This window comes from Porites lutea, chromosome 9 (genome assembly GCF_958299795.1).
Source record: "Porites lutea chromosome 9, jaPorLute2.1, whole genome shotgun sequence".
NCBI classification, from domain to species: domain Eukaryota; kingdom Metazoa; phylum Cnidaria; class Anthozoa; order Scleractinia; family Poritidae; genus Porites; species Porites lutea.
Genome location: NC_133209.1, coordinates 20,353,766 through 20,380,194, shown reverse-complemented (window position 1 = coordinate 20,380,194; position 26,429 = coordinate 20,353,766). Strand labels below are relative to the sequence as shown.

Sequence of the window (26,429 nt, the reverse complement as noted above, 5' to 3'; positions counted from 1 at the left end):
GGAACTTTTTTCTTGTGGGACCAATTCAGGAAATCCCAAGCAAGAACGATGCACCGATCTTGCCCACTCCCCTAGCCTATCAGAACATAGGATTGGCTTCATCCTGCCCACTTGCAGATACAGCCACATGGTAATAGGTTTTAAAGGGTTAATAGCCTGCAGATGGGGATTAGGTGGAGGTAGAGCAGGACTCGGTGGAGGGTGGCAGGAAAAGGGAGTGGGGGCATGAAAATTGTTTTTGTCAGAAGGCTCCTATTTTTGTCCATTGAGCAACTCCAGGTAGTGGCTGAAGGTGTCTTTTTAGCAACTGCATTTTGCAAATACTGCAACATACATACAGTGACAACAGTAGAGCTCTTTACCTTGAGTCCTTAATGTTCGATTGATTCTTATGTCATTGTATCATTGTTGTACAGGGCATTCTCTGACAAGATAAACAAAACATGGCTGGACCACCTTTTCTCCTTGTTGTTTGAGAAAGCTCTAAGAAAGCCTCCTGGTGCAGCAGATAAAGATGGCCAAAATGTTACTTTACCAGATATTTTTCCTGGTGTCCAGTGGCTGAATCTACCTTTAACTACAGAGGTAAGGTCATGGCTGAGCACCCAGTAACTAAATGAAAGCATATTGTTCAATTATTTGGGTCAGTCTGTCCTCATGAGTTATAATAACATTTCTTATTTTTCATGAAAATTATCTACTTTAAAAAGGACAGAGCACACAGTTAATGTTAACAGTGGAAGAGAATGGTTCTTGAAGTCATATTGAGTGTTTAATTGTTATTTGTTTTTACTGATATAGAGCATGTATCATGCTGACAGGGCTGTGCTCTAGCATCACTCATGGCCCCTGGCACCTTATTTTTGACCTTGAGCAACTAAGAATTCTTAGTTTTTGCATAGAAATCATATGCTGGACACCCTGGATTTCTCCCTAGAATTTTTCTTACAGCACAGCGTCCTTAATGCAGTCAGTTCATAGCAGTCCTTTTAATATAATTATTTTGTTTGTATGCTGTATTTAGGTGGATGTTCATTGCTGCCTCAGTGAATTGGAAGCAGCTGATTATGGAGAATTTGTAAGTCGGTTTTATCCCTTTAAGTGATTCCTTCAAGTTTTCCATCCTATAAAAAAAAACTAATCAATTCTAAGGTGTATACCTCAACCCACGTGATTGCTCCAACGAGAACAACAAGAACGAGTTAAAGCCAACTTACATTTGAGGGGTTCTGTAGTTTGTCCTTACTACTACATTTTTTTTTCTTTCTTTTCTTTTCTTTTCAGGCAGATGACTATTTTCAAATTAGAAGATTATATACAATTTTAGGATCTAGCATATTTTATAAGGTATGGATTAATAATTTTTGTCAGGCATTCTGTGAGTCTGTTTCTATTACGTATATAAAACTCTTATGCATTTTGAATTTATAGTAGAATGTAGCAACACTAAGTGGGGCACTTGAGTTTGTGAATGTTGGCAGCAAAAATTTGTCCTCATGATACAAGAAATTATGCACAACTGTTCTGCTAAATAAATTTTTTGAGCTGGTTTCCATTATTAAAATCAAGTAAAAGCATTATCGTTTGAGTTTATTTTTTATAAATTTCCCATTACTATTTTGCAGGGATATTTAGTTGCTAATCATTTACCAAGAGAAGATTTAGAAGATGTTGTATTATATTGTAAATATCACTGTTTACTGGCCATGAGTGCAGAGCAGCGTGTTGGACAACTTGTCATCTGGAGGGAGGTAGGTTTTTTTTCTGTCATTTTTATTTTTATTGTTTTATTTATTGAATTTTTTTTTTTGTATTCTGCATCTTTGCTCAGTTAAGCCAAATTACCAGCTTTTTAAATATAATTGTTACTGAAGTCTTTGTTATTGATTTACAGTGCAGTCCAACCCTATTAAGTGGTTCCTTTTATAGTCACCCCATTGTATGGTCTTGTCAGATTTTGTTAGTCACTGTAAACAGAAATTTTTAAAAGTGTCCTTTTGTCCCTTATCTGAGGGTGGTTGCTTGATTGGGTCCAACTGTATATGCTTGGTTTTCACCATACACATATTCATGTAGTTGCAAAAGCAAGAAGATCAAAACCTCGTTGCAAGGTTCTCTCTCCTACCGGACGAGTAGAAGGGAACCTAAGAACAAGGTTGAGAAGATCACTGTGATTGTTCACTAGGGCTCAAAACTTTGTCCTGTCTAGTTGTCTGGGACAGGTAGCTTTTCTTACTGGGCAACAAAACTTTTGATTTGCTCACTTGCCTGACGGGCAAGGATCCAGGCAAGTCATTCCCTAGCAAAATCATAAGCTAAGACAAGCAAGTAGCTGCCCTTGGCAAACAAAACGTGAGTGCTTGCCCTAAGGACGCCGTGCTAGAATTCAAGTATTGTGGTTGTTGTTTTTCGAGTGCTGTTCACACTAGTTTAAAATAAATTGTCTCCAGGTTTTTCCAACAAGAAGAAGTTCTAAGAGCAGAAGAGAAGAGGACAAGGAGTATCGTGAACCTTCAGCAAGATATTTCTTGCTCATAGTAGGAATGGTAAGACACGCCTATAGTGATTTATGTAAAAGAGGGGAAAGGGAGGGTGGTGGTATACAGGGGGAGTTTTCAGGCTAAGAGATAACTTGTGGGAACATTTCCAAGAGCACTGAAAATTTACAGGTGGTGTCTTGGTGAAATACCTGCTATTAAAGAGTGCCTTTATAAGAATTTTTTCTACTGCTACCTGTTTTGTCGTGTTTTTCACTTTGGTGCTCGTGACAATGTCTGCGTCAGTGTCAGCAGTCTGGTGCCTACTGATTTTGAGATTTACTGAAGCATCTCTCAACCCCACTCCTGAGCAGACCTACCCAAGTGTACATAAATAAGTGTATAGAAGAATTGGTTTGTTGATTATTTATTTCCATTCTTATTGCGGTAACAAAGTTAAATACAGGGGAAACCACATTAATTTTGATAGATTAGTATTATTCATGAATAAACTATTACATTTTTTTGTTTAGAAACATTGGCTTATGTGTGTCCTATTAGAGGCGGGAGGTATCTCAAAACGGTAAGCATACTGACGAAGTTACATGTATTGAATGGCAAGTAACTTTACTTCATGTGTCATAATTTTGTCTTTAGTGTTTTAGAGACAAATATTTTATGCATTTTGAGAGACCCTTGTCCAAAGGCAGTTGGTCATTAGACTCTTACATGTATAAATTATTTTATTCAACTTTTACACATATTACCTTACACCAATTTTGTATATATTTATAGCGCTACGTGGAATATTTCCTCGTCCCTATTGATGCCGTTGATCGGCAAAAGCTTGGATTTTTATTTTTTTTTAAACGGACAGTAGTTTAAGGCCTCATATGAACATTTTTTTTTTATTTTGTCTTTGGTGGTACGCTCGAAGCCTTACACTTGACTTCGTATAGTTTCACAGCTATAACTCTGTCACATTGTAAATAAATTATGGTGAAATTTTTCATACCTTTCATTCCTTTTGTTGTTTTTATATTATGTTATATTTATATTTATTTATTTATTTATTTATTATGAAGGGCTGAAGGCCACCCTCCACCGAATACTTACTATGTGGATCAAGTCAAAAACACTTTGCATCAAATTGAATCCATGGACATTCCTTCTGTTTGTGAAGCAAGGTACAGTGCATAATTAAACTTAGACACAGTTTTTATGTTTTATGTACAGAATTTGCAGTGATAAAAACGTTAAGTTTTATTGTCAGAGCAGATATTTTCAGTTGAGTTGTTAAGTGGAAAAACTTTCGCGAAGCCTCCACTTGAAATTCTTTCAGCCAACTCGTGGTCGTGCTTGCTGTTTAAGCTAGTGACAGACTTAAGCTAATTATAATTAATTAAAAATTCAATGTGCAAAACCGAACATTTCAAAAAGATTTTCACAGCGATGTGCCTTCAAGCACACGGCTTTCAAATCGTGATCAAACTAGTTGAATAGAGTGGTTTTCGTTTGAGTGTCGTAAAACCAAAACCAAAGTAATTACTCTGGCCAATCACATAGGACACAGACAATACATTGAACCAATCAAAACTCGAAGTAATTACATGCGGCTGACGCAAAGCGCGGGAAAATGCATGCGAGCGCGTCACAATTGGCTTTGGTTTTACTTCTGATTGGATGAAAAGGTGGCGCGAATCTTTTAAGCCAATCGCATCGTGTAGAAAGTGCAAAACCAATTACTTTTCGACACTCAAATGAAAACCGCTCTATAGTATAAAAATTTTACAAGGCTCATTCATGCCCTATACTATACACCAGTCATGCAATGCCTTTGAGTGGTATACCGTGAAATATCGTGCGTTCTGGTAGCCCAAGAAAACTGCATTTCAGGAGTTAAATACAACCCACGGAATCATAATTCTACTCGGATATACAGCCCTCTGCCCGTTTCTTCATTCGCGGCATGGAGCGCTAACCTTAGGATTAGACGGAACATGTACTAGGAATACGTGCTATAGCTTCACAAGTTATTCGTTACCTATTGCTTTGTTGTACATATACTACTATTTTTCTTCAGTTTACGGAGCCCTCGCAATCCTCCGCTGGCCTCAGCTGACGCTCTGCTTATAAGTCCCCCAACGACAATACTACAGAAGTCGTCTTCAAGCTTTGGTGGCTCCGACACTCCCACCTCGCAGAAAAAGCACGGCAGTTTAGATAACTTGAGACTACAAGGTATTTGTATTCTTCTTTAGTGACGTTCGCTAAACAGTCAGAAGTTTGTCAGTCAACTAATCCGCTAAGGGATTAGGAAGTCATTGACATATTGTCAATCAGTCAGTAAGTTTGTTTGAATTTTGCGCAAGGCAGCAGTCAGTTAGCCTTTCAGTTTGTTTTCCAGTCCAGTCAATGTTAGCCAGTCCCTTAGCTAGGTAGCCATTAAGCCAGTTATTGAGTCGGTTAGTCAGCCAATCACTCTGCAAAACAATCACTCAGTCAGTCAGTCACAGAAGTATAACACTCACATCAGTCGGTCGGTCAAGTTAAAAAGTTTAATTGTCCACCTTATCGAAAGAGATTTGAAAGCTTCCGTTTCAATTGATAGCTCTTCGCCAATCAGTCGATCATTCTGTTTGGAACCACCCATTCAGTCAAGGAGTGAGCCAACAGTTAGTAATTCATTCAGTCAGTCATTCAATCAATTAATCAGTTAGTCAGATAATTGAAAGTCCAACCAGAGACTCATTTGTGGTTATTTAAAACAGAGTGTTACACCAAATCAAATAAGCTCCTTGTCTTCTCACATTATCGCTTTTCAGATGAAGTAGATTCTAACGATAGTGGGAGTATACCCTCGGTTATTCGCCGCACAGGATCCGATAGTTCTGGAAGTCTGGGCAGCTTCGGAGCCAAAGGTAAACTGAGATCGTTGCGGTCCCAGTTTTCTCTCAACTCTGCAGGAACGTTCAGAAAGAGTTTACCTGAAAATATGCCGGACTTGTCTCAAGTGGTCACAGGAAAGTAAGTATAACCGTCAAAGTTAGGATGTTAAGGGCCTTGAGGCCAATGAAAACGTCGCTGAAACATTGACTTCAAACTTTTTCGCTATAATTCCATGTCATCCAGTAAGGAGAGCCGAGAAGGTACCCCGTCCGAGTACAGAGACAGTAACATTTATCGCATTTGTCGTTACCTTTTTCAAGTCAGTGAAGTTAGTTTTCGTTAGTTGGGCGAAGTTAGTTTTTATGATGCACGTGCAGAGCTTTTGTTTTGCTTACTAAGACCCCGTTAACACGGGTCTGGAAAAATTTTTAAACGGAAAAAAAAATTGCACTGATTTGCCCTACGTTTACAAGGGACCTGCGAGACCTTGCGTGAGTTTTTGAAGGGCAAACAGTGCTGCAATCTGTAGCGGAATTTGCACGGTTCCGTGTAGACGGCTTGCGCGGGAAAAAATTTGTCCATTGAAACATTTGTCGAGACGGGGTAAACGGGGTCTAAACCAATTGTGTTTTCGACGTTCCCGCTGCCGTCGCCGTCGCCGTCGTGGTTTCATACTGAGGTTCCCAATAAATAGAGCGATTTTCGTATGACCTTGATATGAAAATGTGCGAACAAACAGAAGCGAACAAACGAACGGAAATAGAGCGATTTGATTGGTTTATTAAACGGATATAAACGTGCGTCGAGTTTGTTTGATTAAGCGAACGCTCGGGTAAAAAACACTTCATGCCCGAGAACTTTCTAGAAATCAACTGAGCCGATACTTTGCTTTGACGTCATACTGCAACACGATTGGTCAATCGAACAATGCCTTCTCCATATTAGGGTTTTCTTTGGCGGGATAACAAGTAGGCCATGGTTTGATCTTTCCATCCATTGGCTGATAAAACAAATAACGAACACTTACCGAAACAATTTTACAAGGTTATACAAGAATCTCTGTAGCCTTGCTGATTTCTGTTCTTACATTTCACCCACAATATTATTTTAAACAGCTAAATAGTATTCATGTACACCCGTTCTCAGTTTGTGGGAGTTTAGGTGGTGGTTTTGTTGTGGTGCACGTTTATCCGTGACTATTTGGTGTATTATTTTTGCTTCAATAATTATCATAATTTCGACTAAGTGAAAAAACTTAAACCACAACGTAAACACGACCATAGTTGACTGTGTTTTCTGCCATGCTAGGTTGACTGGTGGTATAGATAACACCTTGTTTCATTATGTGAGCTGGGATTCATTTCATGGCATTGTAGTGTGTCCGAATGATGGCGATGCTCCCACTACGGGAGGACTGGTACATGCAGAGGTGGTGAACACGTTCCAGAAAACCTGTCTCTCCATGCGTAGATTATTTTCTCCTTATTACAAGCAGGTACGTCGAAAAGCCATTTTACAATAACTGAGCGATTTTCTCGAGCGCTGATTTGTAGAGAGTTGCGGTTAATTACAGTATATAGACTGGAAATGACCTTATGGTGACGCAATTTGTTTTTCTTTTTCTTACGATTCGTGAACTTTATCTAAGTGCCAGTGTATCTTACACGAAGTGCTAATTGAGGAGACTGTGTTACGTCTCGCACTGGTGATTTTGATTGTAATAACAGTAATGCTTGTTTTGCACAAATATTCCATATCTGGAGTCAAGCAATTGTTGTAATAGTATTTTCCCTTCAACAGCGCTTAAAGCAGAAAAATCCCAACGCCCGTTTTACATGTACCGGAGTGGAGGGTGCGGTCGAACATGGAGTGATGTTCCACCGAATTCCAGACAACGCAAGTGAACAGAAGAAATCTCCGTCAATCTTTAAGTATTGGGTTATCGGGTACGTTTAGAAACAATCCCAACTTGTTACGAGGAAATAGGCGAGCTCTAGTGTCATGCTACAGGGGGGAGCAGTAAGAGGTTGCCTTTTAGTTTACTTTCTTCGTATTTCTTTTTATTGCTATTTCTTTTTTTCTCTTCTTCTTCTTGTCGTCATTGTATATATTTGACGTGTGAAAGAGCCGTCTGTTGCGGCAAGCTGCCCAATAGGCCATTTCCGGTTGCCCCAAGCGTCTGTTTTTAAGCGAGGCTAAGTGCGAAGCCATTGATATGAAAATGAGCTTTTATTCTCATCCATAAAAACTAATTTTCCTTAGAAGGGTTTTGCACTTAGCCTCGTTTTGCAAGTGAGAGATTTTGGAACTCGGAAATGGCCTATTGGAGTGTGTTATTTAAAATGATTTCTCGGAGGGGAAGGAAACTGCGTTTGAAAGCATATACCAGCACGTTTACCGGTAAGTCAAATGTGAGTGATATTAAAAGCTAATTCATAATACTTTCTTCTGTTGAACCTAGACGGCTTCTACCAGGAGATCATCCGCATGAACTGTACGTGTGTCACCACCAGTCAGTGCCTCAATCCGTGGTAGAGTTGGCCTTCAAACTGGGTTTTGGAGTTTGACCACGGATAATATCATCATGAACCTCCAACTCCTGTGTAGCCAGAGAACTTCCTCATCTGTAAATCTTCCGGCTGCAGTAGTGCAGTATGCCGATATTCGGGTAAAGGATTACCGTCGAACAGATGCACTTCACAAAATTTTGAAGTGTAAATGCTACAGCTATTAGAATTATTATTTGGAAGCAAGATTCACAGTGAACTCATCGCTTTCAGAAATGGAAAAGAGCGTTTTTGTTGTTTAAAACGTTGCGAAGAAAATGCAATCATGAATTAATCTTTATTCCCACACTTGAAGTTTTCAAAAGGCCAAAAACAAAATTTATGAGGCAAATCATTTTGTAAGGTTTTCAAAGTAGCGGTTCCACAAACTGCTGTCGAGTTTAAATTTTTAAGGGTACAAAACGATGCATTCCTCGCCCAAGATCAAATGAAATAAGTTTCTATGACTATGGAATAATAAGTATTCATATCGCTAAGTCTGACTAAATTCATATGTCATAAAAGCATGGGATCGGCTTCCTTGGGTAAAGCAATCTGATGGTACTGTCTCTTTCTCTGTACTCAACAGAAACGTTTATAATTGTTAATATTCATAGAAGTCCAGTTTTCATTGGCTAACGGTATGGCTTGTTGCCGCGTAAAGCACGATAACAAATGAATGTTTTATGAAACAGTATAATAGTTGTTGTTATTATATTTTTTCAATAAATTGTACATAAAATACTTAAGATGCATTCAGTGTTTGTTTGTTCCCACGTGATATTGTTAGTTCAGTGAGGATTAACCGAACGTTTGGCATGCCATTTGCTCCTTCAGAAACGAGGAGGGGACTGGAGACGAAATGTGTCCCGCAATTGTTTCTGGATCGTTTTGGGGGACGCGCCGGTACGCGCCGGTCAGCTATTGGACAAGTTTATTCCCTTTCCGTAGAAAGAGTCCCAGAAGTCTTTGCAAAAGTGACCTAGGCCCAGTTTTTTTTTCCTTTTTTTAGTGGCGAATTGAGCGTAAACGAATCCTTACGCCCTGCTTCGTGCCTAGTCGCTGTACAGCCTCTGCCCAGTCCTTCTCGGTCAAGGGATTCCGATGAAGAACGCACATACTCGCTCGTACTATGTGACCCGAAACGCATAGGCTGCGCAGAATTTTGAGGCAAGCTCGCTCTGACGTCCAGATAATAAACGTAGTCATCAAATTGTCAGGTAAAATACTTGATCAGTTTCATACATTTCATGTACAAAATGTCCTCTCTCATTTCGATTTTGAGGGTGGTTAAGAATCCAGCTAGATATAAAACAATACTTTACTGAACTTTAAACGTGCGACCACCGCTAATAAAAATGTTCGATCGAGCGTGAATTCTATTGTAAGGTGGATATATGACGTGTTCGAGCGAAACTATTTCAGTATCCCGGATCTTAGACAAGAACCACTTTCGGTTTTGCGTGTAGCCGGAGAGACCGTCATTTCTGGTTAAGGCCACGATTCTGTGTGTAATCTTTCGAGAAGTTCACAGCGGAAAGCTTAATACAGTAGGTGGTAAGTTTACATAGAGGTAAATTCAGTAGTATTGAGTTGAAAGTGACATTTTTAGAGTAATTTATCGAATCCCGGAAGTGGTGAAAGATGCCGAAGCAAAACTAAAAATCGACAGCTTTTTTCGCTACTTGTGACAGATTTGGCTCTTTCAGAAGTCGAATAATGTAGAATGGTATTTACATGATAAAGTTTTTGCTAACTCTGTCGACGATTTACCCTGTATTTTCGTTAATAAGGTCTTATTAATGCAAAGAATGTTCCTCGTTTTAGCTGACTGATCATCTACTTAAGGCAAAATTAGGGCGCTTCTGTCTTGTCTCTTTGTAGAAGACAGGAGCATCAATATCTGCCAGGATATTGCTTGTATGTTCTGTGAGTTTGCATACAAAGTTTGACGTATGCAATTGCATAAGATACGAGTGAATACTGAATAATCAACGTCAAGTTCTAATCTTAGACGTGGATTGCATGCATGAACGGCTATTTTGCAAAACACGTTTAATATATTCTAAGATCAAAAATCAAAAAAAAAAAAATGCTCCTGTTTCCAGCACACCACTAATCCGAAGGTCTCTGAAATATCTCTTCTGAGAGAAACGTCGAAATTTTGTGTCCTTGACGTCCCCTCACAACGAATAACCAAGTATACCGGGATGCAGGTGACTGAACTAATCAGAGTTAGCTGCAGTAATTCCAATAAAATAATGTAAGGAATTTGGACTATCATAAAGTGGAGTTTGTATATCTGTAACGGCGGCCTAAAACCGGTCAGCCTGTCGAATGATTGAAAATATTTTGTTCCCACACTTTTATATAACCTCTGTATCAGAGTACCGGCCTAAATGTTGGCTTAACGTGATTTGCAAATGAGCAAAGCACTGTGGTATAGAGTCAAGTTTTATTCTAAATTCACCCAATTTGTTCTTTATCGTAGGGTCCAAACTTTACAGTAGAGAGATTTAGAGTCACATCTGTCTCCTCTTTGTTGACAATTAATTATCTAAATCCACCTAGAGGAGCAACAGCTTTTCTGAATGGCATCACCCTTATCAGGAAGCTCTCAGGAGCAGCGCCGGTGGTTAGTAGTGGGCATTGCTCTTCACCATGTCCTTACTCCATGCCTCAGAGATAAGATCAAAGGTGAATTGACTACATTCTACCAGCATCTGGTGCGACACTGTGGTCTGGATAAACAAAAGTACCCATTTCACATGAAGTGCATTCCACCATCCACTGTAAACTTAAACTACGAGAGTATCAACAATAACCACACTGTCCCTAACCGTAGTTTTTACGATTACTGCGTTAAGGATGAAGTGTCTTTGGCCAAGCTGTTTATGAAACCTTTCATGGCTCAGTTCAATGCATTTGACCACGCCTTTGATTCTTCAGCAGCCCTTGCAGTTCTCTCTGCAGCTTTGCCATTCGCGTCTGTCAAACTGATTGCTGAAGATGTGAGGTTAAATGTTCGTAACGAGTGGGCGCATTGCGACTTTACAATTTGGACGCCGGGACATTATGACGTTTGCTTTGACCTTATGCAGGATCTCGTAGCAAACTTGGGATTCCCCTCTGCTGACGAAACAAGAATTTTGGATGAACTTAGATTGTGGAGGACACAAGGTACAATGAAAAGAACTACCAAATTTGTTAACGCGTTTTCGTTACCCCGCTTTAGTGTTAAGTTAACTGTAAATGTCTCGCAGGTAGTTTGATATATTCTGTGTAGAGCTTTAACAGTTGTATAGAGATTAGGTGGAAAGGGCCTAATAAGCTGCAAATACCTTTGATTTAACCTTAAGTTATCAACAAACCTTTCATTCATGTAGAGAGATTTCACGTTACTCTTGAGTCGTAACTTGAAGAACATTTAAGCTGCGCCAAAAATAATATCACGTTAGAAAATGTATTAATGTTAATCATTGGTCTCTGTGCATTTATATCTGATGCAGGATTGGAAATATGTCTTGGTAAAACGGTTGATGACAATCTTTTGCAAGTCATGCGTAAAGAAGTTCAGCAACTATCTGACTCATTAGATGACTTCAAAGATAAAGATGATAAGGATATAAAAAGCATTTGTTCCACTCTCGCTCTGTTTAAGTCTGAGTTAAATAGAGCCATACAGGTGCTAAAGAATCAACACCAGAGATTGCAATCGACTTGTATGGAGCTGCGGAAAAACCAAGATATGATTAAGGAGGAGATAAGCTCCAAAGACAGGGATCAGAGGGAAATGCTAAGGATATCAGAACTACACTGGGAAACTAGACAGCAACAAGTAAATGACATCTGCAAAGCTCTGGAAGTGAAAAGCCAAGTCATGAAAAAGGATTTAGAAATGCTCAAGGTAAAGATAGACAATCTATCATTTTCAGACAGTCCTATAGATGTCATTTTTGAAGCCCCAAATCAAAACGAATGGTTTACAGGAAGAGAAGAAATAATGGAGAAACTTGAAAGATACCTCCCATTCAAAAGTGAAGGAATAAAAACGGCAGCCCTTTGTGGTCTCGGCGGATGTGGAAAGACAACTTTGGGAGCTCAGTTTGCCTGGAAACATAAAGCTGATTATGAAGGAGGTGTATTTTGGATCTCAATGGAGAACGATAAAAAGTTGGAAAACTCCATGAATGACCTGGCATTGCGTTTGGGAATATGGGCAGATTCTTTCGATTTGACGTTGTCCAAGGTTCTTACATGGATATCAAAGCTGACAAAGCCATGGCTTTTGGTGCTAGATGACGTTGACCAGCTACATCTATCTGAACAAATGCATAAGATTCTGTCTGGACGATGGAGAAGACAAGCAAAAGGCCATATCCTGCTTACAACTAGACGGGAATCAAAGGTGGTAAACCAGTCCATAGATCTCGAGGCAAATCAATGTGTAGATATTTTGGCGTTCTCAGAACAGGAGGCCAAGAGGTTCCTTGTTACACGATGTGGCAGCACAGTTGCTGAAAATGAGGCTGACCTAAATGAGCTGGTTCGTGAGCTGGGATATCTACCTCTCGCTTTAGAACAAGCCGGTGCACATATTAAGGCTCTTCAGTGTCCTATAAGCATCTACCTTAAAGAGTACAAAGTGCAGCGACTAAAACTGCTGAATCAACAACCACGGATAAAACCATCATGGGAATATGAATCTCACAATCGACTGGCAGTGCACACCACATGGCTTTTAAATTTTGATTACGTCACAAAGTCATCGCACGGTGATATCGCTTCTCATTTTGTGGAGACTGCTGCTTTTTTGGAACCGAACGAGATCCACGAAGAATTGATCAACTGTCAGCTTCTCTCCACAGACGAGCCATCACGATCAAGCAGTAACTTTATTTGGCCAATGAAATGTCAAATCGTAGATATATTGACGAAATTTTCCCTTTTTCAAAGGAAAAGCTCGAATACTCTTGGCATACACCGTCTTGTTCAAGAAGTCATCCGCAGCAGAATGACAATTAAAGAAACCGCTTCCTCTCTTCTTAGAGCAGTAAATCTTCTTCACCAAGCCTTTAGAGATAACCCTTCTCCAGATCAAATCCCGCTGGATATCGTAGCAGGTGTTAAAGAACAACCATCAACAGCCGTGTCGAATCCTTCTCTGTTCTTCTTGTGGTCGAAGTTAACATGTCATGCTTCTGAACTACAGAACCATCTGAAAGACTTCCTGGATCAAGACGACATCGGAAGGGATGACAAAAACATCGTTCTAACCCATGAGACTTCACGTATCATTTATGAAAACGCTATACAGTTAAGTGTGCATTGTCATGACGAAGAAGCAAAAGAAACGGAACATTTTTCGTTTCAAATTCTCAATGCTTGCACAACTGACAGTAACGCTACCTTGACTCTCGACCAACTGAAAAAGCTATTCCCTCACGCTCTACCTCTCCCTCCGCTGTTAAAGAAAGTCATTTTGTACTCATCTCGTCCTCCACCTGATAACAAGGACGTTCTAGAAAATGAAGATCATCTGATTGCCGAAATAAACAAGTTGCGTCTACAAGGAAATACGCTTTTTAAGGATGCACATTTCAAAGAAGCTGTAGAATCATACACCGACGCACTTGAAGTAAGTAAAATGGCAAAACATTTAGATCCCCGCCTATTAAACAATCGTGCAACTGCGTATCTCAAACTGGGAAATCATAAAGAGTGTCTCGCAGATTCCCAGGAGTACATTAAACTTAGACCTAACTGCTGGAAGGGATATACCAGGAAAGCCTTAGCTCTGAATGGGCTTGGAAGAAGAGGCTTCGCTTTATGTTTCGCAGCTATGGCGTATTATCATGACGCAAGTAGTTGCCGCCGTTATGAAGCTTTCCAAAACACGTTTGAACACCTCGATGGAAACTGGGAGGTTGTAGAGTCTTCTGAATCACTCAAAGAGTGCATAATAAGAAGTCGATTTCTAACTTCAAGAAAGAAAGTTCTTCTGCTTACCAGTAAGAGCTACGAAGTTAAGCATGCACAAATTGTTGAAGACGAAAAGCAAGTGGGGGTTACAAATGTTTTGATAAATGCCGATGGCTCTAATGCAATTGTGGGCACAACTTTAGCAGCCTGTTGCGAGGGTTCAGAAGTGACAATAAACTGTGGTGGACTTTGCTTCGAAAGGAAGTGTTTTGTGCACAATGTTTCATTTTTAACCCAAAGAACTATTTATGTTGAAGAGGATGGCGACGTAGAGTTCACCAACTGTAAATTTAAGAGCACTTGCACGCTGGACGCCGCCGTTGTTGTTTACGGACTGGCAAAGTTTATTAATTGCTCCATCACTGACAGCCCCGGGGGAGGAATCACGGTGGAATATAGCACCGCGTTTGCTTCATTGATGAAATGCAAAGTGAATAGAAATGGTAAAGGAGCAGCGTCGTCACCTGGAATAAGAGTGATAGATCAAGGAAGCTTGGAAGTAAATGACTGCCAGGTTCACGGGAACACTGAGGGTATTATCATTGCTGGAACTAAATATAACAACAGCATAGCTAAAAGGGTCCTTATACAAAATTCCGAGATTTTTGACAACAAATTCGAAGGTGTCTCTGTGGTAGGTCATCACAGTTTGCTGTTCGAAGCAGTGGTCATACGGAGGAATAAAATCTATCATAACGGTGCGTATGGCATTCGTGTACAATTTTACGCAAACAATATAGTATTTGAAGAGAACACGGTGTTTGAAAATTTCTGGTGGGGAGTATGGGTGGAGTGCAATTCAGGCGGTTACTACAAAGGCAATGAGATATGCAACAACAAGATGGGTGGAATTAGAGTTGGTAGGCAAAGTCCAGGGAGACTTCCATGTGTTGTGGAAGGCAATGTCATACATCATAACTATGGACCGGCATTTCATGACGGATTGAAATATTTTGAAGTCATTTCTTTTCCAAAGGAACTCCGAGCTTATTTTGAAATGCACGAGGCAACGAAGAGTGAGGCAGTTCGGAGGGGCGATAAAGACGCTTTTGAGGTTTCTCTTCCTAATGCAGTTTCAGCGTTGTACAGATCCAACAATCAGTGCTACCAAAATGACACGACCCAAATAAACCTGCACGCAGCATCCTTGAAAACAAACTGTGCCTTTTGCTTTCGACATGATCCGAAATTGCTGCCTTGCAAAGGTTGTATGACTGCACGGTATTGTGGAAAGGAATGTCAGAGATCGCACTGGAGCAGTCACAAAAAAGTCTGCAAAGCTACAAGGCAGATAAATACCATCGAAATTCGGATTCCAATGAAAGATCCACGCTTCATTTACACTACCCAAACACATCCGAGTCTGGAGCCAACGGGACCACTATATGCATCTCCTCCTCCAAGAGACGGAAGTCGTTTTGTTGTAAAAATGCAAACTTCAGAGGGACTGGTGTTTGGCAAAATGCTTCACCCACAGGGTTACGCCAGCGATGATTACAACCCTTACAAAGCGCAGATAACAATTTATGATCGCAGTCGGTTTCTTGATTTTAAAATACGAAATCAACCAGAGCTTTATCATTTAATTATGGGTTGCGGAATGATGGGTGCTTTTATGTATCTCGGCAAGAAGTTGTTTTGTTGGGCGGCGTTCAAAGATCCCAAAACCATCGAAATTTTTACTCATGAATTTCCCCCAGTACAGAGGTGGTGAAAACTTTTATGTTTATCGATATAGCTATGAAATGATTAGAACATATTAATAAATCAAATATTAACTGAGGATGCAAGGGCGAGAGTGTAGGTGAACCACGCAGTTGAATCAGTTGGTGAAATAAAAAACCTGAAAAATCGATCAGTCTTGGGAATCAAACCCTGACCTTTGTGATGAAAGCAGGTAATGCTCCACCCGCAATTCAAAATATGATCTATTTTCATATATTCTAAGACATTTCACTCCCGCACCATCGGATATATACTGGGAACTCAATTTTTTCCTGCTCTGCAGTTGGTTTGATGAGCTCAATGGAGCAGAGCATTACGTTCGTTCATCGCAGTGGTCAGGTTCATGAAACCATTCCACTGAACAAGTAATATGGAAAGATCCACTAATAGACCTGTTTTTTGGCATTGAGCGCAGTGTGTACAATTGAACGACCTTTGAACGGTGAAACCTGAAACTATAGGAACTAATTCTAAGCGTGTTTTATCAATGCTCTACAAATTTTTTGAGCCTTAAAAGTCTTTATAGCTTTAGACAAGTCAAATTAGAAAGAAGTGACCGATTTTACGAGTATACCATTTCACTACCTATCTACCGCGGGGGAACAGTATTTGGAATTCTTGGTAACAAAAAAATATTAAAGTGATGCCTATTTAATAAAAAAAGTTAGCATTTGCTTAAAAAGATGTAAGCATAGTTATTTTTGTAAGTAAAAATCTGAAGAAAAAATAAACAAGTTAAAAGAAACCATTTTTTCGCCGTCTCAGAAACTAGGTATGCGAGGATAACAAAGAAAGCGGCGAGAGTTTGCAATCAAGGCGCATAACATGTCAGCGGTTGAGTAAATATGGGTTCATGCTTTGTATAGTAACAAATCTTGCATTACGTAATCGGGAGAAATCGCAAATGGCTGCGGCCGCACTTGGCAACTTAACCGGGTTAGTTTTTGAAAAACCCGGTAAAAAATTCTTCAGAACATAACCTGGTTAAAAGAGGTTAACAAGGTTATTTTTTGTCAGCGGCCGGACTCTATTTAGACTTTCACAAAGTCATTCAATGTTGCGCAGTTTTTTTGTTTTTTCTTTCGCTCGCTAGAGTCACTCATAACGCTCGCCTTAGAGTGACTGACAAAATTTGACCCCGTATTACTGAGAAAAAGAGGTCGACGTTTTAACTCTAGTCTTAACTCAATTGTGTTACTAAGAAAGAAATACTGAACTTGGAGCGAAAGAAGTAATTTCGAAACTGTGCTTGCGTGCATGGTAAAGCCAAAATTTGGACCATTCTCACGCGTAGGTGGAGATGATCGACTGATTGATAAGGTTAACCTGCGTTAAACTCGCAAGGTGGTTCAAAAAAACCTAACCTGGTTAAGAAAATCTATTGTTCTTGCTTGATTTGCATAACCCGGTTAGAACTCGGTTAAGACTGTAGAAAACCCGGCCGCACTCGCAGTTCTTTTAAACGACTTGACAAATTACTCGGTAAAGTCCCCAAGTGCGGCCGCAGCCAATATTGTGTTGTGTTTTGCAAATATTTTGTTGTGTTTTAATAATCCGTGTTGTGTTTCAATAAACTTTTGTTGTGTTTAGATAATACCGTGTTGTGTTTGGAAAAGTGTCCGTTTTGTTCCAGGAATATTTTGTGGTGTTTCAAGAACTGTTTTTTGTGTTTGCAGATATGGCCTACCAAATAAACCTCGTTGGCAATATTTTAATTTCCCCTGGTACCCTTTTCTTTGTTAGCATTTTACGAAATTAAATCTGGTGAAAGCAAAAAGTAATACGCAAACTGCGGTAACAAACATAATGACAGTGTGAAAACAGTAATATGCTCCTGATTAAAATTATATCTTTTAACTTGACTTTTCGAATGCTGCAACATACATCATCAGAAGTGACCGCTGAAAACGTTGCTGATATTTTTTCAATGGTTTATTTCAAGACAGTTGCGTGACGTACTTATGTGACATATACTCACGTGATGCCTATTCAATGTTTCGGGTCAGGGTGTAATGAAAGAAACCTGCTGCCAATTTCGCTTTCGTCTTTCACTACACTGTTGTCTCTACATAAAGATTAAAGTTCGCCGCCGATTTTGACGGGGAGTACGGTTATTTACGCATTGGGATATAAGGACGTTCAAATTGTGACAAGAGTAGAAGGCACACAATAACTGGTTAGTGCAATTAAGGTAACATTCGTGCGTTCATTGAGCGTTCATTGAGTCTTTTTTGAGCGAAATTTATTCAACCCGGAAGTGGTGCTTATGTCTTGAAAACACCAAGTGCAATAAACTCGGCAGATGTTTTCTTTCGTGTCTAATTTTGAGGGACGATCAAAGTATTTTAATTACATCGGATTCTTTTTGGGCAAAATTTTATGGTAATGTTGTAAATTTATCGTGGAGCGAATTCGCTATGACTCATTGTTTAGTGACGATGAATTCCTCTGTTGCTACCTGATGAACGGAACAAGAAGTAGAGAAGCGGAGAATCGTCTCTAAATAGCCATCTCTTAAATGTGAAAATATCGAAAACAGGATATGTTTTCTGTTCATGGGGCCTAATTAAATACCCAAAAGGGGGAATCTTTAGACAAAAAGGGGAAGTCACTTTGCTCGAATTAAGAAATGATGGAAGGCTTCAAAGGTTTAAGCTTATGTCTACATCGTAGCGGACAGCTTACCATGAAAAATACTCCGGCCTGGTATGAGTAGCTGTTCACACCGCCATGAAGAGTGGCAAAGTAACGTATCCGATATGTGACGATCCACTTTCAAGATCGTCTTTGAGCATCACTTTGTTACAGAAAGCACTCCGAAATTTTTCGTGCCAGCGCAAAGGATATCTGGTATTGAGTAGACAGAACTTGAAATTAAATGCAAGCTGATCGGACAACTTTAGATGGATAGCCAATTTGCCCAACATCATTTGAGACTAATCTTACCGTCACCAGGGGCTAAGAAAAACCAGGAAAAACTAAGCTTCATGAAATTTGTCTAGACAGACGCTAGCCAAAACTAGACGCATATAAATTTCGTGACCTTGCGTATCCGTATAAAAAAAATTCAAATAATAAAAACTTCATCTCGGAAATCACGATCTTCAAAGGCATCGTGTATTGAAATAACTGGTAGTTCCCAGTGGAAAGTGAAGTGCTGTGAGTAATGCATGACATTTCAAATAATTTGCATCAGTTGCACTTTGTTTCGATTGTTGATTTTTGACATTTAAAACCGTGTCAAATAACTGTGCATGTAACGCTACACGACACGAAGGCGATCGATAAAAACTGAACTTTGAACCAAAATAAGTGTTTTTGTTTCTTTCTAAGTTTGCGAGCGGGCGGAATCCTCCAAATCCTGCAATCTAGTTGGTTCCGAGAGCGGGCGGTTTTTTACGATCTTGCCCGCTAACCCGGACGGAATCGTTGGCAGCTTTCTTCACAAGTTTGTTTGTTGTTTGTGAATGAGCAAAATCGGTGGTTTTTAACCATTTTTCTTTTAAAACTTGCGTTATTATTAGCATTAGCTATGAATGAATGATAACTTTATTTAAACACGGTTAAAAACATCAGTCTAACATAGAAAATTCGGCGTTGCTAAAACGAGGGTAAGGGTAACACAAAGGGTAAGGGTAAGGGTAAGGGTAAGGGTGGAGGGTAAGGGTAAGGGTAAGGGTAAGGGTGACTGTTAAGAAGGCATGTTGTCATTAATTCCCTGCCATTAAGCATCATCTGGCATATTACTGGAAAACGGTGCTCTTTAAAATGAAAGGCTGGTCCAAGGCTGTTCTAATTTCAAGGTTTGGCTAGCTTTCGCGTTTCTGTTGCAGTTAAGTATTTCCAACAACGTGACCGCAAATTAATTTTTTGCTCTTGAAAGGCTTGAATAAAGGCATGGATTAATAGTCTTCGATCATTCTATGTACACTAAAGGACTGTTTATATGGGGATGTGGGACCCTGGGTTGGCGAGGTGATCCGCAAAAGGGTTAAAAAGCAAACCACCTTTTCATGCAATCTTCGAGCGTCCACAATCCTTAATCTTACAAAAAATATTCCGACAATCTTTCAGATGTGTTACATTTGGAGACGAACAAACTGTACATCTAACACTTTCCCTTAAAATGTATGGTCTTCAAACCGCGCCAAGTCCAAGACGCACGAATTGTAAAATTCAAAGAAATATAAAGTATAAAGAAGACAATTTGGGGGGGTGGGGGGGGGGGGGAGGGGAGAAATTTTGGATGAAAATCTACATTGGAATTCCTACAACAATTCTCACCCTTACCCTTACCCTCATCCTTACCCTTACCCTTACCCTCACCCTCCACCCTTACCCTTACCCTTGGTGTTACCCTTACCCTCGTTTTAGCAACGCCGTAGAAAATTAATTAAAAATTCTCAAAAACTGTTTTACATATCTGCCGTGTGGGAGTACTGATCAGAAAACCATCTATGGGAACTTCTCTTAAAGAAACCTAAGGAATTTGATGTATGTATTTCCTCAGGAAGATTGTTCCATAGAAGAGCACCACTGTAACTGAAGCTACGCTTCAGGTAATAAGTTCTTGGTTTTGGGAGCATTAATTTTTTCTTCGCGTTGCGAAAATAGTAATTCGGTGTTCTTGGGGCAAACAAATTACAGAGATAAGCGGGGGCGAGATTATTAATGCACTTGTACATTAAATTAGCCTTTTGTTTAGCCCTTCTAACCGATAAAGTGTCCCAACCAAGCAAGTTAAGAAGAAATCTGGAACTAGATTTGGTGATAACTCTGGTAGCACGATTTTGAAGTTTTTGAAGTTTCTCACTAAGCTGTCGGGTCAAGCCATCCCATACAGCCAGGGGCACCCAACGACCGTTTTCTGGGAAATATCTGTTCGGAGCCCTCTAGAATGGCTAAAATTTTCGAGAGCCCTAGAACAGCTAAAAATTTCGAAGATGTTTCGTGGTGACTGTTTGTTGGGCTCAGAGTTTCGGGATTTGAGTGGTTTGTTCACCTAAGAATTTCGGATTTTGTAGTAATCTCTAGATTCTGGTTTCGGCACCTAGAAATTTCGTAGCTTTCGTAAACTAAGAATAGCAAAATCCCGGCTAATCAGTCACTGCCATGCCATATTTCAGATCTTTCAGTAAGTGCCGTGCGAATTTAGTACGGCAGGGTACAAGACGTTTGAAACTGGCTTTAAAATCACTTAAATGCCTTTTCTTTGTTCTTATTTTGTTCTTCTTATTTTTTTATTATAATTATTCTTATTATTACCTCTAGAATTTTCTATACATTCTACGTCGCCCTAGAAAATTCGAAGACATTCCCACAAGAGGTAGAGTTTTCGGAAAAAATTTGAAAGGACCCCTAAAAATTTCGACTAAGGGAAAAGCTCGCCAGGTAATCTTACGTTTTCGGAAAGCTTTCACTGTAGGCTGTTATTTTCGGGAAAGGCGAAAAACAGCCCTAAAAAATTCGAGGGGTTCAAACCACTCCTAGGACGACCAAACAGATCAAATTATTTTAGCGATGCGAATTATTGATTTATATTGCTTTTAAAGCACTCCAGGATGCATAACGAGCCATTTCAGATCATTTCCCAGAAAACGGTCGTTGGGTGCCCCTGTACAGCGCTGCAATAATCAAAGTGTGGCTCGATAAGATCTTTGTATATTTTAATTGCAGTGTGCATTGAAACAAATGGCCTGACCTGCTTAAGAGCTCCTATATCAGAGGATACTTTTTTAGAGATTTCATGAATGTAGGCCTTCCACGAGAGCTTTTCATCAATGATAAGCCCAAGAGATTTGCTTTGGTTTATTGGTACTCGTCTATATGAATATTCATTGTGTAGTCATTTAAGGACTATAGTTGCTTCCTCGAGCTAATAACCATAAACTCTGTTTTGGCTACATTGAGATTTATCAGCTTTGAGCCAGCGATCAATATATTTCAGGTCACTACTGATTTGCAGTGATGCCAACTCTCCCGCTTTTGGCGTCCACTATAAATGTTGAATACTTAGTAAAAAATAAAACAGACTTATTTTGAGATTTAGCCCATTTTTAGCTCAAAACTTGAATTTTTCTTATTCGCAGTACGGTTTCTGGGGCACCTTTGCACGTATTTAGTCATTGACAAAGATTATTTCTAGCATCAAAACGATGATTTCGAATTTTGATAGTATGTACATCATGTAAGACGTCATATGGGTCAATTTTTCGGGGGGGGTTTCGTTGAAATTCCGGGGGGGTAGTGAAAAAAAGACAGTCTCCCGATTTTAGGTCTCCAGAGGTTGGCATCGCTGGATTTGGGACTCAAGATCAGGTATAGTAGCTAGGGAAAACTGAGTGAATTTGGTTATTCAGACAAAACATCTGAAAGGAGAATCAAGCAAGTAAGCTAGGAAAACCGCTACAGTAAAACAAAACAGGCGGCTCGTGATGTCGCTTTACTAGCTTTATAACCCTCGCTGTAAGTACTGCAATCTTGCTCTTATGCACCGTTTATTCGACATTTTTCCTCTGTGTGTGGGTTTGTTTTCCATTTTTGCTGTGTGAATATAGATTCTGCCGTTTTTCATTAAATTCTGCCTCGCTAGTTTTCTACTTTTCAGAAAAGGTTGCTCTCAACGATTGCATGTAACTTTCAATCTTGAATAAACAACACGAACAACTTTTCGCCCCATGTAAGGTAATCCGGAATCCGGAATCCAAGTAATTTTGGTCTGTGGAATCCGGAATCCACGGCTTTGGAATCCGGAATCCAGCTAATGGAATCCGGAATCCAAGCATTGTAATCCAGAATCCAGGTTGTAGGAATCCACTCTGTTGTGATGGTTCCAGGGCCTCTTCTTTTCCTTTAGCGACTGTTGCGTGAAAATCTCATGTCGCAAGGACGCGCAACAGGCATGTTCACGCGTGTTTCACTCGCAGAAACATCCCTTGTCATTGTGACATATCGGGTATCAATTTGAAACAATGGTCACATTATAATGACGTGACAGAATCCCAGGGAGTGATTCATATTACTGTATATTATCGCTCTTTATAAGACACCCTTTCGACCTTTTTCCCCGTTGCGCTTTTGGAGTCGGAGGTTTAGATTCTCTTCCTGTTTGGGCGCAATTGGAACTAATTTTTGGATTTCAGGTAACGTCAAAAGAATAATAATATAAAGTATCCTTATTCTTGGCCGTGGTATCAGTAGTCGGGGTGGTTGCAGTTACTGGCTTCTTTCAGGCACATGTCATCAGTGTCACTCAAAGAATGACATGCTGCACGTGGTGTCGACGTGGTGTCTTTCATTCAGTCCAGATTCAATCAGTCGAAATCAGACATCTCGAGAGATCACTTTGAATTTTTTTCTCAATCGATCGTTATCAATCTTTGTCAGCATGGGGAAGCACAAGAAAAAGCATGAGTCGGAAAGATACGTACGTCTATAAATTCGGTGTTTGTGACTTTGTGATGGAAATGTTTTGGCGGCGTGGTTTTGAATAGATCAGAATGTGTGAAACAGTAATCTAAAACTTCGAGCAGCTATATCTGTCTGTTTCTATCATGTTCAGAATTATGACATAACTATCTTGCAAATTTATGTACAGGAGTCCAAGAAAGAAAGAGAGAAAAGCGGAGAAAGAAAAGAAAAGTTCAAGGTCTGTGGAGTTGTCGTTGTTTGTTCTATTCGTGTTTTCTGCTCAAAAAGCGGTGGTTGTGCGAACACTTACTGAAGCGTTTCTGTGATCAAAATTATATTCGAAGGTGACAGCGTTTCCATACCATTTACAGACATGCTAATTAAATAGAGCATTTGATCAATGAAACGAACATACCAAAGTGAATCCAAAGTAAATTATCGAATTTACTTCACCGTAGAGCTCCGGAAATTGCTTGAAAAGGTCTTCTTCGCCCTTGTAGTTTGTGCATGAGAGAAGATAAAGTATGCGCATGCAAGACTGTTCCTATTGGTTTGGGCCACTGACTGCGATCCCAAGCAAAAGAGCTTTATGAATTCCATGCTAGCAGACAGGGCGAAGTACCCCTACCAAGTCCCTATTCCTGACTGCCCACACAACATCAAGTCAGTACGTTCTGCAGAGTTTTGGCATTGGATTGACATTGATGGATACCTAGTGAATGTAAGGCTGCTTTTGGTGCTACGTAGAGAATACGAAGACATCAAGAAATCAGTTTCATTGAAAGCAGTTCGAAACAAAGATCGGATGGATGTAGAAACAGCAGTGGAGATTCACCGGAAAGCGATTCAAGATTCCATTCCAGATGAAAGAGTGAGCACAACATTAGTTCCAGAACTGGAATTCAAGCACAGGAAAAAGAACGAGGCCTCTCTTTTAAGCTACCCGGTAGGATTGGCATTCTCCCCAAAGCATAGCAGGCTGTTTATTACCGATAGACGTCTCCATGCAGTCTTCATGGTTGACATGCACTGTCCAGCAAATGTCACATTAATCGCTGGTGGTGGTGAGCCCGGGCACACTAATGGCTATGGCAACAAGGCCAGATTTAGAAACCCAGCTGGTATTGCGGTGAAAGAGAGCGGGAAGCTGTACGTTTGTGACCAAGGAAACAGAAGAGTTAGAGTAGTCAATTTGCGAACGCTTTTCTGTCACGCTTCCCAGATTGTACAAGGGAGCGCCGAAGAAAGCCAAAGTGAGGAAGAAGATTGCGCCGGTAGACGTATCCGTAAAGTCCATGTACACGATCTTTCCCTTATTTCGGAAGGTAATGTACCGGATCTGGTGTCACCATTTGCCATATGTGCGTCTGCAAAGGGTAGCGTTGAACTGTTTGTGTCAGACGTTGGTCTTGGCAAGATTTTTTCAATTTCTGGTGTTGTAGACGATGAGGAAACTAACTGCGTCGGCCAGTTAAATGAATTGTTTTGTTTTGATCGATCTAGTTTATTAACTTCATTAGCCTTAACACGTGACGAGCAATACTTGTTAGTTGGAGACGGGAATGGTTCATGTATTCATCTTTGTCAAGTGAGAGGACGATTGAAACTGAGAACAATTTCGAATATTCCAGGCCTCATGGGTATTGCAGTGACAGATGGTGGAACCGTGTTCTTGTCCTCCAGCAAAGAACACGCACTGTTCAGTTTGAAGGAAGAAGAGATGCTTGGGGGTAAAGAAACCCTAACAAAAGTGTGTGGAGAAACTGCAGGCCAACGTGATGGTGTCCAAAGTCGATGGAACAAGCCTACTGCTTTATGCGTATATCGAAACACTGTTTTCGTATGCGATACCGGTAACGTAGCAATAAGAATGTTGACGTCAGCAAAGGGACTGATTCCCCTGCAAAGTAAGATGGCCCAATATGCAAACGTTTTCCGACTCGACAAGAAAGCCAAAGAAGAAGACCTACCACGTACATTTGAAGATCATGTGAAATCTGTCGAGGAGTTGGTTGCATTTCTCTCTAACCACGAACAGGAAGCCCTGGAGAGGACGGGCAAGCGAAATACCAACGGTCCCGACATGACCATACCTCGATGCACCCGACAGTCCTTCCTCATAGTGCTAGAATTGCTGACCAGCCTTACCAACACGCTAACGGAGATTGGGCATAGTCACCTTCTGGACAGGATCTGTTTCGAAAGTATGACAACTTTGGGCGTGGAATGCTATTTCAAAGGAATGCGAGCAGACCACGACATGCCTACAGTGGCTAACTACGCTTACAGAAGAGCGTGCTGCGTGGAAGACGATATGCTGCGCATTTACCAGAAGGATTTCTCATATTTCACTGGGCCCAATTCATATTATCCGGAGAAAATTATCAAAGGTGAACCCCCAAACATCAAGACGCGACCAAACAAGCTGTCAGCAATCACTGAAGGAACAGATAGCAAAGAAGAAGACCCAAGGCGAGAAACTGTGATGCGAGAATTTGCTAAGGAGTATGGAAGAGGCGTAAGACAGGAAAATGTCCGCTCAAAAACGAAAGAGCTAACTGGCACCCTTCCTTATGCCCTTAGTATGTGTCCCACTACCATCACAGCCTCATTAGAGGAAAGCGAAGACGTAACAACAGCCTGCCAAGTTGTGGATGCTAATGTGGCATTGCGGAGTACGGCTGTACGGGTGCAAACCATTTACCAGAAAGACGACATATTGGCAGTAAGACACAACCGTAGAAGAGAGATCTCACCCTTCTGGTTAGCAGTTCTTCTGGAGGATGTACAAATAGAAGTAAATGGTGGAAATTTTGTGCAGCAAAGAGTATCCCTAAAGTGGCTAAACCAAACAAGTGATTCACTAACATACACCTCCGGTGATGTCTGTAATGGGAATTCCCCCAAGTGCATTCTAACCCGAGTACTCGACTTTTCTTCCGATGGATCAGACATCATTTTAACAACAGAGGGGGATAACAGGCTCTGTCGAATTGCTAATGGGGACTACGGTGACGATGATGACAATGAGAATGAAACTGCACCACCAACTGCAGAGGATGAGGGAGAAGTATCCCTCCCGATAAGACTGCCGGGAGTTAGTTTATCGGGACGGAGAACGACACGGTTTATTCTGAGATAAACGTTTCCGTTACCTGCGTAGCTTGTAGTATAGTAATTGGACTATCTTCACGCTATTTGTTGGTAAGCTGTAACTGAAGTTTTACATTTCTGTGTGGCAATTAAACAATTCGGAGACGAAAATATGTTTGAACCTGAAAAGCACTGATTTTGGCAATGTGTACCTCTTTTGTTATTGTTGACGCCGTTGTTATTATTAAAATAAGAATAGCCCTTCCTCGTTAGTATTTCTTTAACGATGTGGACTCAGTGGACTTCA

General features: G+C 40.3%; 3 protein-coding genes across 7 annotated transcripts in view; all 3 read left to right on the top strand.

The window, feature by feature from the left end:
* LOC140947583 (protein inturned-like) overlaps positions 1-8,661 on the top strand; it is a 34,284-nt gene extending 25,623 nt beyond the window's left edge. For 4 of the 5 annotated variants that reach the window (XM_073396726.1, XM_073396727.1, XM_073396728.1 and 1 more), the window contains 12 exons: positions 417-585; positions 1,025-1,078; positions 1,285-1,347; positions 1,626-1,751; positions 2,451-2,546; positions 3,011-3,060; positions 3,563-3,664; positions 4,561-4,718; positions 5,303-5,504; positions 6,675-6,861; positions 7,167-7,312; positions 7,828-8,661. In XM_073396726.1, coding sequence (XP_073252827.1) covers positions 417-585; positions 1,025-1,078; positions 1,285-1,347; positions 1,626-1,751; positions 2,451-2,546; positions 3,011-3,060; positions 3,563-3,664; positions 4,561-4,718; positions 5,303-5,504; positions 6,675-6,861; positions 7,167-7,312; positions 7,828-7,933 — 1,459 coding nt within the window. In that variant the 3' untranslated portion in view covers positions 7,934-8,661. The remainder of the gene's footprint in view (positions 1-416; positions 586-1,024; positions 1,079-1,284; positions 1,348-1,625; positions 1,752-2,450; positions 2,547-3,010; positions 3,061-3,562; positions 3,665-4,560; positions 4,719-5,302; positions 5,505-6,674; positions 6,862-7,166; positions 7,313-7,827) is intronic. The other variant, XM_073396729.1, reaches the window with a different exon arrangement.
* A 1,834-nt stretch (positions 8,662-10,495) lies between these two features.
* Positions 10,496-15,689, top strand: LOC140948781 (uncharacterized). Its single transcript, XM_073398045.1, has 2 exons — positions 10,496-11,092; positions 11,422-15,689. Exons 1-2 carry the CDS (start codon positions 10,504-10,506, stop codon positions 15,606-15,608), a joined length of 4,776 nt encoding a protein of 1,591 aa, XP_073254146.1. The 5' UTR covers positions 10,496-10,503; the 3' UTR covers positions 15,609-15,689.
* A 9,210-nt stretch (positions 15,690-24,899) lies between these two features.
* On the top strand, positions 24,900-26,171 carry LOC140949020 (uncharacterized). Its single transcript, XM_073398276.1, has one exon. It carries the CDS (start codon positions 24,900-24,902, stop codon positions 26,169-26,171), a length of 1,272 nt encoding a protein of 423 aa, XP_073254377.1.
* The last annotated feature ends 258 nt before the right edge of the window (positions 26,172-26,429 follow it).